The sequence below is a fragment of the Lutra lutra genome, chromosome 1 (genome assembly GCF_902655055.1).
Source record: "Lutra lutra chromosome 1, mLutLut1.2, whole genome shotgun sequence".
Classification (NCBI taxonomy): Eukaryota; Metazoa; Chordata; class Mammalia; order Carnivora; family Mustelidae; genus Lutra; species Lutra lutra.
This window is the reverse complement of record NC_062278.1, coordinates 35155145-35171928: the sequence shown is the minus strand read 5'-3', so window position 1 is coordinate 35171928 and position 16784 is coordinate 35155145. Positions and strand designations below refer to the sequence as shown.

Sequence of the window (16784 nt, the reverse complement as noted above, 5' to 3'; positions counted from 1 at the left end):
ATTCACTTGAGAGAAAGCATGAGCAGGGAGAGGTAAAAAGGGAGAAGCGGACTCATCCCTTGGTTGGGAGCCAGACATGGGGCCAAAGGCAGATGCTTAACCAACTGAGCCATCCAGGTGCCCCTGCCTACACATTATTTCTTTATCCATTCATCCGTTGATGGACATTAGCTGCTTCCATATCTGGCTATTGTAAATAATGCTGCAATAAACACGGTGGTGCATTTATCACTGTGAATTAGTGTTTTTGTATTTGTCAGGTAAATACCCACTATTTTTAACTTTTGGGGGAACCTCCATACTGTTTTCAGTTTTAATACGGAGTATATCATACTGTTTTCATTTTATGATACAGAGTGATACAGGCTGTATCAGTTTGTGATACAGAATGGCTGTATCAGTGTCTGGTTTTCAGAGTGGCTACATCAGTTGCATTCCCACCAACACTCAAGAAGGTTCCTTTTTCTCCATATCCTTGCCAACACTTATTGTTGTTTCCTGTTTTTCATTTTAGCCATTCTGACAGGTGTGAGGTGATAATCACGTTGTAGTTTTCATTGGCATTTTCCTGATGATTAGTGATGATGAGTACCTTTTCCTGTGTCTGTTGGCCATCTACATGTCTTCTTCAGATGAATATCTATTCATGACTTCTGCCCATTTTTTAATTGGATTATTCGTATTTTGGGTGTTGAGTGTTATAAGTTCTTTACCTATTTTGGATAATAACCTTTTATTGGATATGTCATTTGTGAATATCTTCTCCCATTCAGTAGGTTGTCTTTTAGTTTGGTTGATTGTTTCCTTTGCTGTGCAGCTTTTTATTTTGGTATAGTCCCAATTTTTTTTTTTTTTTTTTTTTTTGCTTTTGTGTCCCTTGCTTCATGAGACATATCTAGAAAAATGTTGCTACACCTGATGTCAGAGAAGTTACTGCCTGTGTTCTCATTTAGGAGTTTTATGGTTTCGGGTCTCACATTTAGGTCTTTAATCCATTTTGAATTTATTTGTGTGTTTGGTGTAAGAAAGTGGTTGGGTTTCATTCTTTTGCATGTAGCTGTCCAGTTTTCTCAACATCATTTGTTGAAGAGACTTTCTTTTCCCCACTGTGTATTCTTTTCTGCTTTTTGGAAGATTAATTGGCCATATAAGTGTGGGTTCATTTCTGGGCTTTTTGTTCTGTTCCATTGACCTATGTGTGTATTTTTGTGCAAGTACCATAGTATTTTGATTATTGCCACTTTGTAGTATAACTTGAAGTTTGGGATTATGAGACCTGCAGTTCTGTTTTTCCTTTTCAAGATTACTTTCTTTGACTATTCTGGATCTTTTGTGGCTCCATACGAATTTTAGGATTTTTCATTCCAGTTCTTTGAAAAATGTTTTTGGTATTTTGATGGGATTGCCTTAAATGCCTTAGATTTCTTTGGATAGTATAGACATTTTAACCATATTTGTTCTTCTAGTACATGAGCATGCAACAGCTTTCCATTTGTTTGTGTCCTCTTCAGTTCCTTTTGTCAGTATTTTATAGTTTTCAGTGTATAGGTCTTTCACCTCTTTGATTAGGCTTATTCCTAGGTCTCTTATTATTTTTGATGCAATTGTAAAAGTGATTATTTTCTTAATTTCTCTTTACATTGCTTCATTATTAATGTACAGAAATGCAACAGATTTCTATAGATTGATATTGTTTCTGTGACCTTACTGAATTTATTTATCAGTTCTAACAGGTTTTTTTGGTGGAATCCGTAGGGTTCTCTCTATATGATATAATGTCATCTGCTGATAATGAAAGTTATACTTCTTCACTTATTTGGATGCCTTTTATTTCTTTCTTTCTTCTGAATGCAATGGCTAGGACCTCTAGTATGATGTTGAATGATAGTTGTGAGAATGGACATTCTTGTCTTGTTCCCTGACTTAGGGGAAAAGCTCTACTTTCCCCCCCTTTGAGTATGATACTAGTTGTAGGTTTTTCATATATGGCCTTTATTATGTTTGTGTATGTTTCATCTAAATCTACACTGTTGGGAGTTTTTATCATGAATGGATGTTGTACTTTTTTCAGATTTTATTTATTTATTTACTTATTTGAGGGTGAAAGAGAGAGAGAGGGCAAGTGAGGAGAGGGGCAGAGGGAGAGGCAGAGATTCTCAAGCAGACTCTGTACTAAGCACAGAACCTGACATGGGGCTTGATCTCACAACTCTGAGATCATGACCTGAGCCGAAACCAAGAGTTGGAAGTCCAACTGACTGAGCCACCCAGACACTGCTTATGGTGTCTTTATCTGGTTTTGGTATCAGGATAATGCTGACCTTATAGAATGATTTTGAATTTTTCCCTTCCTTTTCTATGTTTTGGAAATGTTAGAGAAGAATAGGTATAAACTTCTCTTTAAGTGTTTGGTAGAAATCATCTGTGAAGCTCTCTAGTTCTACACATTTGTGTTGGGAGTTTTTTGATTAAGAATTCAATTTAATCACTGGTAATGGGTCTGTTCAAATTTTCTATTTCTTCCTGCTCCAGTTTTGATAGGTTATATGTTTCTAGACGTTTATCTGTTTCTTCCAGTTTGTTGGCACATAATTTTTCATAGTATTTTCCTAAACTCCTTTGTATTTCTGTGGTGTTACTTATTTCTTCTCCTCTTTTGTGTCTGATTTTATTTGAGCCCCGTTTCTCTCTGTCACTCTTATTTATTTATTTATTTATTTAGATTAGTCTGGCTAGAGGTTTATCAATTTTGTTGATCTTTCCAAAGAACCATCTCCTGGTTTCATTGATCTGTTCTATTGTTTTTTTAAATTTCTATATTATTGATTTCTCCTCTAATCTTTATTATTTTCTGCATTCTGCTGTTTTGAGGTTTTGTTTGTTCTTTTCCTAGCTCATTTAGATGTAAGACTAGATTATTTGTTTGAAATTTTTCTTGCTTCTTGTTGTATGCCTGTATCACTATAAGCTTCTCTCTTAGAACCAGTTTTGCAACATCCCAAAGATTTTGGACCACTGTTTTTCATTTTCTTTTATCTCCATGTATGTTTTGATTTCTTCTTTGATTTCTTGGTTGATCCATTCATTGTTTAGTAACATGTTATTTAATCTTCATGTATTTGTGTTCTTTACAGATTTTTCTTGTGGTTGACTTCTAGCTTCATAGTGTTGTGGTCAGAAAAGATGCGTGGTATGACTTCTGTCTTTTTGAATTTGTTGAGACTTGTTTGTGGTCTAATATGTGATCTGTTCTGGAGAATGTTCTGTGTGCACTTGAAAAGGATGTGTATTCTATTGTGTTAGGATGGAATGTTCAGAATATATCTATTAAATCCATCTGATCTAGTGTGTCAGTCAAATCCACTGATTCCTTATTGATTTTCTATCTAGATGATCTGTCCTTTGATCTAAGTGGGGTGTGGAAGTCCCCTACAATTACTGTATTACAATCAATTCGTTTATATTTTTTAGTAACTCTTTTATGTATTTGGATGCTCCCATATTGGGTGTGTAAGTATTTATATAAGTATTATATAGTGTCCTTCTTTGTCTCTTGTCACAGTCTTTGTTTTAAAGTCTATTTTGTCTAATATAAGTATTGTTACCCTGGCTTTCTTTTCACTTCCATTTGCATGATCAGTGCTATTCCATCCCCTCACTTTCAATCTGTATGTGTCTTTCAAGATGTGATAATTTTTATGATGATTTTATATGCACACTACTTATGTAAGGTTTTTGAGTTAACAATTTTATGGTCTAAATTATGAGATCAAAAAGGAGATCTCTAAAATGTGTGAGCTTTATTATCCAGATAAAATTAACAGAATTTTAAAAAATTCAAATAACAGAGTTATATTTATTTGGTACCCGTAGCAGCCTCAATATGTTGACAATGGTAATCCCAGTTATAGTTCATACATAAACCTAAATTATATAATTTTAACAATCAAATATAATTTTAACAATCAAATTTTAACAAAGTGCTCATTTACGTATTATGGGCTTGTTATTATTTAGAAAACTGCCTTGATACTTTTACTGGTATCTTGGTTTTTTTCCCCTCAGTTAATTGAGATATAAACTCAAAATTTACAATGAAATATCTTTTAATATCAGATAGTGTTTCTGATATCCCTGATTAGGGTATCCAGAATGAAATTCCTTCAGTAAACATTGTTATTATTATTTTTGCTAACTGATTACCCTTGAAATAGTCTCGTCTCTATTTAATGAAGCAAATATATCAGATATAGGGTAGAAAAAAAATAACCACTTAGCTTTTGCTTATGGTGAATTCAGAGCTTTTGCTTGCACCATATAGAGTTGTTCCTTTTATTCAATCTCTGAATATAATTACATGGGGGTAGACTAATAATAAAAACTGCATATTACAAATTCACTTTTTTTGTAAGCTCTCCTATCAGTTCTGAAGATCAGCAACATGTATTCTGAAGGAGTTTGCTTTTTCTGGGAATTGTCAAGGAGACTTGTTTAGTGAAGGTTACCGAAATGCATTGGTAGAGGTCTTCTTTTGGGGAGTAGGAAGTTCATAAGAGATAAAATATGTTATTTAGACTATTCAATAAAATAACTTTAACTCTTTCCAGCATGGACAATGTTTAACTAAATTTAAGTACTTTCCATATTATTCTTAAAAAATGATTGCCTGCAATTTGTTCTTCCTATTTTAGTTTCCTATGGCTGCTGCACAAATTTGGTGGCTTTAATAGAAATTTGTTCTCCCACAGTCTTGGAAGCCAGAAGTTCAAAACTGGTACCACTGGGCTCAAATCAAGGTGTTGGAATGAGCACAATCCCTCTGGAGTCGGAGACTCTGTTCTTTGCCCCTTCCAGTTTCTGGTGGCTGCCGGCATTCTTTGGCTTGTGTCTGCATCACTCTGCCTCCTTGGTCACATTGCTTTTTCCTCTTCTATCGATGTGTAAACATCCTTCGTTTCCTCTAATAGGGATAAATGTGATTTTTCTCTCTTGTAATCTAGATTATCTAATCTCTCCATTTTAAGATTCTTTCATCATATCTACAAGACCTATTTTTGTTACATAAAGCATCATTTACAGATTCTAAAGCATAGGATGTGACTATATTTTGAGGGGCCATTTTTGAGACTCCTAAAATAGCACAGTGATTCATTCTTACATAATGTTAGTGAATCTTAAAACTGATCCAAGTCAGAAGAACAAACAAAACTATGGGGAAAAAAGTATACTCGTATATCATTTTTTAAAACAAAGATTACATATAAAACTTCAGTTGAATTAAAATGAGGTTTAAGAGCGTCTTTAAAATTATATTAAGCTATTTTGAGTTTTAATAATTATATCTATGCATTTAAAATAATGTTTGGGTTCCTGGGTGTCTCAGTTGGTTGGGTGACTGACTCTTGATTTCGGCTCAGGTCATGATTTCAGGTTCATGAGATCGAGTCCAGCATCTGCCTCCATGCTCAGTGTAGTCTGCTTAGAGTTCTCTTTCTCTCTCTCTCTCTTTCTCTCAGGTAAATAAATCATTAACAAAATTAAAAAAAAAAATAATATTTATACTATGTTATTTGTAAATATTAAAAACATTTATTTCTTTAGGATTCTACTCACTGATAGAATCATCACATTCGGGACGCCTGGGTGGCTCAGTTGGTTAAGCAGCTGCCTTCGGCTCAGGTCATGATCCCAGCGTCCTGGGATCGAGTCCCACATCGGGCTCCTTGCTTGGCAGCGAGCCTGCTTCTCCCTCTGCCTCTGCCTGCCACTCTGTCTGCCTGTGCTCACTCTCGCTTCTCTCTCTATGACAAATAAATAAATAAAATCTTTAAAAAAAAAATAAAAATAAAAGTTTAAAAAAAAAAGAGAATCATCACATTCTCTGGAATATCACTTATTTTCCTACTTTATTATGAACATTGATTACTTTTTCTAAAAATTTATCTTCTTAGTTTTGCCCCATGCTTTTTTTTTTTTTTAATTTAAATTTTAGTTAACTTACAGTGTGTTATTGATTTCCGGAGTAGAAGTCAGTGATCCATCACTTACATACAACACCCAAAGCTTGTCACAAGTGCCCTCTTCAGTACCCATTACCCATCTAGCCCATCCCCCACACTTCTAAAACTACTTAAGAACAAATTACAGTATATTTTCTATGTATGTATACTTCTCTTTCTCTGTAAATATATATATATTTACATATATATATATGCATTCAGTCACATTTTAAATGCACAGACAGAATATTCATATTCAGTATTGTACATTGGTATATCTGTACCCATTGTTTTATATATATGTATATGTATATTTATTTATATATATATTGATATATGTACCAACATATATATTTGTGTGTGTTGGTATATATTAGTATATAATATGTACTAAATATATAAATATATAATATTTATATATTTTCTCTATATAGTATAAATTACTTAGATGTTATATAACTTAGAGGTAGCTTAAAAGTGGAGATAACATTGCTTTATAAGTTAGAAATGACTTTGCTTGGTTATTTACTTTAACCTGTATGCCACTAAATAGTTATTTTTATGACTGTACTTTTGGTAGTATATTTAAGAAATCGAATTATAGTATTCCATATCTGTGCCTTTCCTCTTGGTCTTCTACACATTCACTCATGAAACCCAGACTTAAATTCAATACCATTTTCCAGAGTATGCTAATACTTCTAACCAGCTGAACACATCCACTGTTTTTATATGAGATTGTTGACCACCTGATGTGCATATTATGTCATAATTTTCCAGTCCATTGGAACAATATTCTTTGGCAAGAAGCATTTCAAAAGGCATTACAGAATGAATGAATACGCGCGCACACACACACACACACACACACACGCACACACACAATTTTTTAAGGTCTTCACTATTTTACCAAACTGTTTCTTATATTGTTTATTTGAGTTCTAAGTGACATTTTCTAAATAAAATTTGAATTCATATAGCTCATAAGTCAATTTGATTTTTGTACATGTAGAGGTTTCTTTTATACACTTGTGTATTTATTATCTTTTGATAGTAACTTCCCATAAGTCAAAGAGATAATTTGTTTTAAAAAGGAGCTTGATAATATTTTTACCATGTGATAAGATGTTATAATTTTATAAAGTATCGATTTGTCCTATAAAAAGTTCATCATGATATTGTATTCATTAGGGTATTCCTTTAAAATAATTTGATATACTTTTGAAGTTTTATTTTTAACACTGTGTCAATATATTTAAAGTACATAATGCATGCAACTTGAATAGAATACCTCCACAAATGTGTATGCAATTATATAATTAATGTATTTATGGTCCTTACTAAAATACTTATTTGTTTCTGATCAAAAGTTATACAAATGAAGGGGTGCCTTCGTGGTTCTGTTGGTTAATTGTCCAACTCTGATTTCATCTCAGGCCATGATCTCAGGGTCCTGGGATCAAGCCCTGCAGTAGGATCCCAACTCAGTTATACAAATGAAATGAAGTGATATGTATACACATACAAACAGGAAATAAAGGTTACTAATAATCTATCCATAGCCAATCATTTAAGTATTTTTTTCTATTTGTTTAAATATTTTAGTCCATAGGTTTGTATGCATTTACATTAGGAGGTGCAGTATATTCTTCTTCATGACATGAAAGAATGTTCTTACAACCTTCAATGTAATTCAGTACTATAGTTTTTTTTGAGTCATTATACATATTATTATACATATTATTGACTCATTCACTTTTTGCCAATAAAAGTAACACTAATGTCAGTAGACACGGATATAATTCTTTGGACACATCTCTGATCATTTCCATGGCAAAGTTCTATAAGTAGAATTGCTAAGTCATTGAGAATTACTTTTTTCATGCATATTGCCAAATTGCTACTCAGAGCTCTTATACTATTTTATACTAAGAGTGTATAAGACTTTGAATTTAGTAGTATCAAGTGAATTCTTTCTTCTTCATCACCTGTTAGACTTATTATCATTGAAAGATCTATCAAGCTATCTCTTTTCAATTTGTTTTATAGCATGTGCTATTTTGATGTAAAGTCTTATCTCATGATCTAAAAAACCTTTCATCTGAATCTGAACTCATGAGATCCAAATTTTAGGAATTGCTCTCTCCCCCAAACACTGTGAGCAGAGTTTAGTCAAGAAAGATTATATTCCTCATTCACTGGAACATCTCAGAATTTAGATTTGATTTACTTAGATTTATTATAATACTCTTAGCTGGTTACCAAATAAGGACAGCAAATCAAAAACAATCTGAGGTGGCTTCTGTAGTCGAGTGCTTAGGAAAACTGAACTAGTGTAATAAAGAAACTTCCAAAATTTAGGGGCCTAAAGAACAGAGAAATTTATTTATCATTTATGTAATGATCACAGATAAGTGTTACAGATTTGGTGAGAAGTTTTGCTTTACTATATCACTGAAGGACCTAGACTTTAATTCTGTTACTGAGAAGGAAAGAGGGAATTTGATATTTCAAAGTTACCATCCTAACAAACAATACTAAGGAATAACTGGCAAGGAAGAAAGGGAACTTTTGAAAACAAGAATATTGAAGTCATTCAGTGAATGATTAAATAATTTTTTGTCAGGTGTAGAGTATGATTTTACCCTACCTATGAGCTTATGACTTAGCTTGTTACTGTTTCATGCAGTCTGGCAGAATGCACACAACTCCTGGGTCAGAGACAAATGATCTTATCAGTCACCACACAGTAAGCAGCATGAGCATCATCTTTGCATTGGTTTTCCTTGTCTTGCAAATCCCATGGAGTGACACCAAGGGGTCCTGATAGATGCTACTCACACAGTTGGTTTGCCTCATAGCTCCAGAATATTCATCTTGGGGAATTCATTCTTTTATGGAAGCCTGTTCAGTATATTCAGAGGAGACATTATCTTATTCCTCAGGATTGCATGCTACAAACACAACTCTGAGAAATGGCTTCTGTCAGTAACTGTCAAGGCCTTGTATTCTTGGCATACCCAGAAAAATATGTAGGAATATGATACATCGATGGACATCCTTCCAACACCCATAGCACAGTAGCCTCTATAGACATGTGTAAAACAAGCAAATTAATGTTAATTAGTAGAGTAGCCTCTACAGACATGTGTAAAACAAGCAAATTAATATGGACATCCTTCTAGCACCCATAGCACAGTAGCCTCTATAGACATGTATAAAACAAGCAAATTAATGTTCTAAGGAATATGTAAATTACAGTCAGCATGAGGAGATTCTTGATGTCCTCTACTTAAAGTTTCAAATATTCTCTCTGCCAACAGGCACCTTCACAAATAATTATGGGTATATGAACATCCTTCAGAGGGAAAGTAGAACCATTTTGCAAAGGAGAAAAAAGTTAGATAGATGGATTAAGCAGAGTGTTATTTACTGAAAACTGATTACTATATTTTATTTCCCCATGGCCTATTCTCAGTTGATGAGTGAGACAAAGGACCTTTTCTTAAGCATATTACTATTGTATATTATACCAGAAATTCATGTGCCTCAGGGACAGGCAAATCTTTTAGAAAGAATACTAGTGAAATGGATGAACCCTATTCATTCATCTTTTTATGATAATTATTTGAATCCTAGCAATACTTAGCAGTCGGTGGTTTCAATAAGTAGAAGGCCTAATGAAGGAGAAAGAATTTTGTTCATGTGAGTTAGACATTCCTTTTCACCACTCACCTGCTCTTCCATCATAAATGATAATTTATTATTTTTTGGTGTCTGCAGAAAGTGCTGTGGTTGCCTATTAAGAGCAAAGAAAGTGAGTATCAGAGTCTCTGTGTTTAGCTTTTGGCTCTGCTATTCAGTGACTTTTGGCAAGTCAGTATCACTTGATATTTGAGTAGTAAAGATTCTCTAGAATTAAGTAAGGTATAATGATGAAAATCTTTTCTAAACTGTAAACATTACACAAATATTTAATTACCAAGAATTATGCACATTAGAGCTTTTCTCTATTTGAGGAGACTAAAGCTATATTCTCTCTCAATGCTAAGGGCATAATATAGCTTCTAATCTGAACAATTTTGATCATCCTATACCTATGTTTAGAAGGTTTAATTAAAAAAGGAGACTTAAGAAAAAAGCTACCATTTCAATCTTGGAAGCTCTGCTCATGTGGCTCACATTGTTATTTAACCATGTTGATAAATTCAAAATCTTTTATTCAACATTAAGTCTATAAGGGTGGATTTGCTTTTTTTTTATTATTGATAACAGTAGTGATAATATTGGCAAATATAGGAATGGATGGCGAAAGGGGGAAATCCTTGGTTTTATATGGTAAAGCATACTTGGAATAAGGTATAGAAGAAGTTGAAAAGAGGTGGAAAATATTTGCAGGATGATATCTGTGCGTGTATGTATATTTGTGTATGCACAATACAAATGCTAATCAAAACTCATTTTCCTCCTTTAGCTTCTTGAAAATGTTATAATTGCTATGAAAACATAATGAAAGAGATGGCACTATAGCTCATTACTTTTTTTTTTTTTTAACACATAGTAGGGTTATGTCCTCCTGTTGACTTATTCACAGTAGTTTCCAAAAAATATTCTTGTCTTTTTACTACCTACTTTCTGTCTGCTTTAATTAACCATTCTAATGGTTCATTGGCAATGATGGAAGTTGCCAGAGAATCATAAAATATTTCAGCTGGAAGTGACTTTAAGGTCATATACTATAACAGATAAGAAAGTAAAATCCAGGGGTGCCTGGGTGGCTCAGTGGGTTAAAGCCTCTGCTTTCGCCTCAGGTCATGATCCCAGGGTCCTGGGATCGAGCCCCACGTCGGGCTCTCTGCTCAGCAGGGAGCCTGTTTCCTCCTCTCTCTGCCTGCCTCTACCTACTTGTGGTCTCTGTCTATCAAATAAATAAATAAAATCTTTAAAAAAAAAGAAAGTAAAATCCATGGAATTTAAATAGCTTTTTCTAAAGATTTTATTTATTTATTTGACAAAGAGAGAGAGAGAGATTGCAAGTTGGCAGAGAGACAGGCAGAGAGAGAGAGGGGGTGAAGCAGGCCCCCTGCTGAGCAGAGAGCCCGATGTGGGACTCAATCCCAGGACCCCAAGATTGTGACCTGAGCTGAAGGCAGAGGCTTAACCCACTGAGCCACCCAGGCGCCCCGAATTTAAACATCTTTAAGGGTACAGATTTGTATGGTGGTTTAGATTCTTATGACCATTCCTTCTCTTCTTACTATAACGTAGCAGTGCTCATAAACTCTTAGGTGTTATCTTAGCGTTTTCAAAGTATTTTAAAGCAATAACATCTCGTTCTCTTTTTAGGTAGTTATTAGGAGTAAAAGTGGAGAGATCTTGTATCGTATTTCACCATGGGCGAAGTATGTGACTCGTGAAGGTGATAATGTGAATTATGATTGGATACACTGGGATCCAGAACACCCATATAAAGTGAGAACAACAAATCTTTAAATAAATTCTTGTTCCAATATTTCTAGGAAAATTAATTTTTACTTTTATAAATTTTATAGTAATGTTCAACCTCTCTCTTCACTGCCAGTTTTATATTTTTACATCATAGTGTGCCCGGTATACTATACATATATCAGAGTCCATCATCTGTAGCCAATAAAATGTAGATGTGAGTTCTTGTTTTATCTTGTGTTTCTGAGGTTAGGAAGGAGATAGAAATCTCTACATAGTGACCTGAAAGGGATACTGCTTTTTTTTTTAGTCACAATTTCTGATTCATCACAGATTCTTCAGTGATATAATATTTCTCATTGTCATTGGTTTGAAGCAGGATCAGTGTCCTTAGGAACAGGGTATAGGGAAGATACCTCATGAATGTATTATTTCGCGTTATTTTTAAGGCCGTATTATTGTCAAGGTTTATATGTATCTTTGAACTCATTTTTTTGTCTTCTACATTACTGGAGCTTGTTGATAAATGCTTTGCCTTTAATAATTATGTGTGCATTTTAAACTCTTGTGTTTTCTCTAAGATTCAGTGATAAGGCATAAGCCATTTCATGATTGCTCTTGTAAAACAGATCCATTAACATGATCCTAAAAAGGAATTTCTTTTCAAGAGAAAATTTAATGGATGTAGCCAAATGCCTTTCATATGCGAAAGCAGTTCCAAACTATTTGAGTTGATTCACCATTTCATTTAACATGCTTAATCAGTTAGTATCATACCTGTATTTCTGATCTAATTTAATTTTATATTCTGTAGTTTAAGCATTCCAAACCAAAGAAGCCAAGAGGTCTAAGAATTTATGAATCTCATGTGGGAATTTCTTCCTATGAAGGAAAAATAGCTTCTTATAAACATTTTACATGCAATGTACTACCAAGAATCAAAGACCTTGGTAAGTAATAATTGTGATTTTTATTCAGATAAAATTTTAATGAGTCTGTTCTCTTATTAGAAAAGCTAATTACAAGTGTCTCTTTTTTTGTGTTAAGAGATTAAATATGTAATAGAAATGCATTTTATTTTAGGCTTCTCAAATTGCCCTGTAATAGTGATAGCATAGAAAAGAGAAATGGAATAAGATAGAGCATAAGAATTCAAGATATTATTCCAATTTCAATTTTAAGTAATGTGAACTGATGGCTTCCAAATTATAGATAAATATGTAAGCATAATTACTTTTCTTTTCAGGAGAGAACTTTTATCAATTTAAGTGGTCATTGATTATAGCCTGTTCGTTTTAGTCTGTTAGGGAAAAAAAAATCTTACTTTATATATGTATATATATATATATATATATATATATACACACACACACACACACACACACACACACACACACACACATATATACATATATCTCTGGTCTGGATGACTTATTTGACAAATATTTATGGTGCATCTTTTTTTCTAAGACACACTGTTCTAGGTATTTTTATGTTGGACTGTAATGACACAGATCCTTGTCTTCATGGGACCAACCAGGAGAGTTAATAGTGTACTGCGGAATTATTGATTCAGAATGCTTTAAATTTGTTATTTTTCTTTTTATTGGTAATGCTTTTTTATCATTTCACAGCATATTAGCACCTGCTCCAACAGCTAGGAAGGAAGATAAAGTACATTTAATTATTCTGCTTCTGGTAGGCAGTCCAAACTTTGTCTAGAAGAAAGGTTTGCAACTCACTGTTAAAGTTCTTAGTTATACATAGATCTTAATTGTCTGTGATGGTGAGGTCAGATTTCAGAAACCAAAATTAATTAAATATATGAAGAATTTAATATTAATTATATTTATTAGGTGTTACATTTAAATTGTCGTATTTGAGATGTTCTGCCACTTCATACTGTAATACATTGTTTATGACCCAGATCTTGCAGAAGGTTTGACAGAACAAGAATTCTCTTGTTCATTTTTGTGTTTCAGTTGAATAGTTCAGAACTCTGAACATAAATGAATCTAAGAATGAGTAATGCCATAAAATTAATAATCAAAACCATAAATTGGTGCTTGGTCATAAGAATAGTATTTATTTCATAATAGAGAAATAAACTACAAACTCTATTTTGTTAAAATATATAATTGATTTATGTTTTCTGAGCAGGAGTTTATGTACATATTTCTATCATGATAGAAATGTGATAGAGTTAGATTGTTTTTATAATGAAAAAGCCAACAGCAGATTATGAACCATAGTTTAAACATGAATCTCTAAATCTGAATGTGACTTTGTAGTTGTTCCAATATTAATCCATTGCTGAAATATGTACATGAGAAGCTATACTGACATGAATTGGACTTTGAGAACAGAGTATTTTCTATGTATGTTACAGAAATGTAACTTTCAAAGTAGTCAAATCATATTTGAAAGTTTTACCAAATTTTACCAAATTTGAAGGAAAAAATGCTTTCTTAGTTTTTTTTTTAAAGATCAAAGTTTCTTCTTTATTTACTTATATTAAAAACATATTGGTAAATGCTTTATGTGTGCCTGTGTGTGCATTCATACAACTTTGGAGTACTTGATCAGGTATTGAAATTGCAGAAAGTAGAAGAATTAATGCTGGCTTTGTAAAAGCTACCTTGTGGAAGAATGAATTTACTGGTATATCTTATGTTATGTGATAGAAATAATTGAAATACAAAGAAAAGGGTAAAATAAAAAGTTTATGGCATGCAACTGGTTACTTTTATTTAGCTTTCATAATCTTCACTATGAATATTACAAGTGCAACTGAAGTTTAGCATATGTAGATTGCCATCTTTAATATTCTAAAGTCAAATTAAGAGTGTATTTGCATATCATTTATTACTCGTTAAAATGAAGACATTTCAAATAGCTAGTTAGAGTACAACTCTCAAGAACTAACTATCCGATTTTGTGTTAGAAGGTCAGACAAGCAAAAGATGTTGAAGTAGTAGAACTTTTCAAAGTGATCAAATCATTTATATGTAAATGATAGTATGTAAAATTTAATGTCTTCAGAACAAGGATGCTAGATTTATTTTTTTTTATTTCTCTTTTTTTTTTTAATGTTGCTTTTAATCTCTGTGTGACCTTTGCTTGTATAGGTTACAACTGCATTCAGATGATGGCGATTATGGAGCATGCTTACTATGCCAGTTTTGGTTACCAGATCACGAGCTTCTTTGCAGCTTCAAGGTAGAATGAAACTCCCAATTACAACCATTTTTACTTGAGAAAAAAAAAATGAGTTTTTACCCCATCAAGCCTTAGAGTCTGGCCATGATTCAACACTGCTTTTCATGAAATGATTTCTGATGAAGAATATCCAATTAACCTGTTGAAATTGTCATGCATTTGGAGGTCCAAGACTTACTTAGAAAATCATGTCTCATGGAAGTCATTATTGCCAGAGCTCACGTCCTTTTCTAAAAAAAGATTGGTTATGTAGGAATATGACTGAGAAGGCTTTTAGTAGGACATACTACTGCAGAAAAATTGTCCTTTCCAGGCTAAAATCCAAGGAATGTGACTCTCTGGGCAGAAAGACACCAAGGGGTCCTATGTAATTGAAGAAGTACTGAACTAAATGACTACAAGTTGATTAAATCCAACATTGTCTCCACCTCATGGAACTAACACTGTTGTGGCATATAATGTTAATCCAGTAATCATACATGTTGATTTCTACCCATGATAAAAGCAAAGAAGAAAATGACAGAGTGCTATAATAGCATAGAATGAGGGATCTAATTAGTTTAGATTAGATCTGAACTGATGTTGGAACTGAGATCCAGAACATAATTAAGAGTGAACTGGAGGAGGGGTGAAGTAGGAATAGGAGATAGCATTCCAGGCATAGAGAAAAGATACTGATCCTTTTATCTGTTTCTCTTTATAGTCATTTCCCTTGAATAAATTACCTATATTTACAATCTCTAAATCTTTCATTCCTCTTCTTTCTTGAACTCATTCCAAGTAGGCTCTTCACCTCTTCATTGAAATTGCTCTTGTCAAGTGTACTGATGACCTCCACACTGTTAAGTCCACTGATCAGTTATTAACTTACTTGAACTGTCAGCAGTGTTTGGCACAATTAGTTACTTGTAACTTGTTAGGACATTTTTCTTTCCTTGGTTTTCAGGAAAACTATTATCCTCCTGTTTGGGTTTTTCCTATCTCTCTTGCTGCTTTTTATTTCTTTCTTTCTTCTTTTTTTTTTTTTTTAAATTTCCTTTGCTTTTTCTGACCACTAAATATTGGACCTCCAGGCCTTAGCCCGTGGTTCCATTCTGTTCTGTTTGTGTATGACATATATTGGGGGGTCTCATCAAATGTCATCCACTCTTACGGTTTAAATACACTTTCCACTGTACTCCCTTTTTGTCCATTCCTATACTCTAGCTATCATAAAACCTAACCACCTTGTAACTTCAAAATGTTTCCCAAATCCTGCTTCTTCAACTGCCCCTACCCTGGTCCAGATTGCCATTATCTATTACCTGTATTATTTCAGTAGTCTTATTTTTTAATTCTTTTGAAAGATTTTATCTATCTATTTGACAGAGAGAGAGACAATGAGAGCAGGAACACAAGCAAGGGGTAGTGGGAGAGGGAAAGCAGGCTTCCTGCCAAGCTAGGAGCCCAGTGCAGGGTCTGATCCTAGGACCCTGGGATCATGACCTCAGCCAAAGGCAGACACTTAGCAACCGAGCCACCCAGGCACCCTCAGTGGCCTTTTAACCAGTCACTGTTTTCTCTTGTTCTCCTACCCATTTCCTAGCCTTCTCTCCCTCCGTACACATGTCTGGTCACCACTTTAAAATAAAAGATCATGTCACTCTCTTGCTCAGAACCTTCTAGTGATTCCTATCTCTTTCAGGTTAAGTCAAAGCTCTTTTATTTTGGGCCATAAGACCTCCTGTGATCTGGGTCTTGGCTGACTCTCTGGGCTCATCCCACTCTGGCCACACTAGCCTATTTGCTTTCCTTTCAAGTGTTCCTACCTTATTTCCCCAGTGCCCTTTCTTTCTAAACATTCTATCTTTTAGACATTCACATGCCTTATTCCCTTCTTCTTTCAGGTGTTCATTTGAGCATTGCGTTCTTCATGGAACTTTCACTTGATAACCCTGTTTGAAATAGCAGACCCGCCTTTTCTACCAGTGACTTGACTTCATTTTTCCTTAGCGAAGTTATTGCTATCTGACATCCCCCCATGTTTTGCTTATTTATTTGTAGTCCTCCAAATAGAATGTAAATTCCATAAGGGCAATGATATTTATTTGGTTCACTGCTGAATCCCAGAGTATAGAAAAT

The 16784-nt window shown here is 33.7% G+C and overlaps 1 protein-coding gene across 1 annotated transcript in view; it reads left to right on the top strand.

The window, feature by feature from the left end:
* GBE1 (1,4-alpha-glucan branching enzyme 1) overlaps positions 1-16784 on the top strand; it is a 281717-nt gene that overhangs the window by 128964 nt on the left and 135969 nt on the right. The window contains 3 exon segments of the mRNA XM_047722078.1: positions 11346-11471; positions 12259-12394; positions 14573-14663. Coding sequence (XP_047578034.1) covers positions 11346-11471; positions 12259-12394; positions 14573-14663 — 353 coding nt within the window.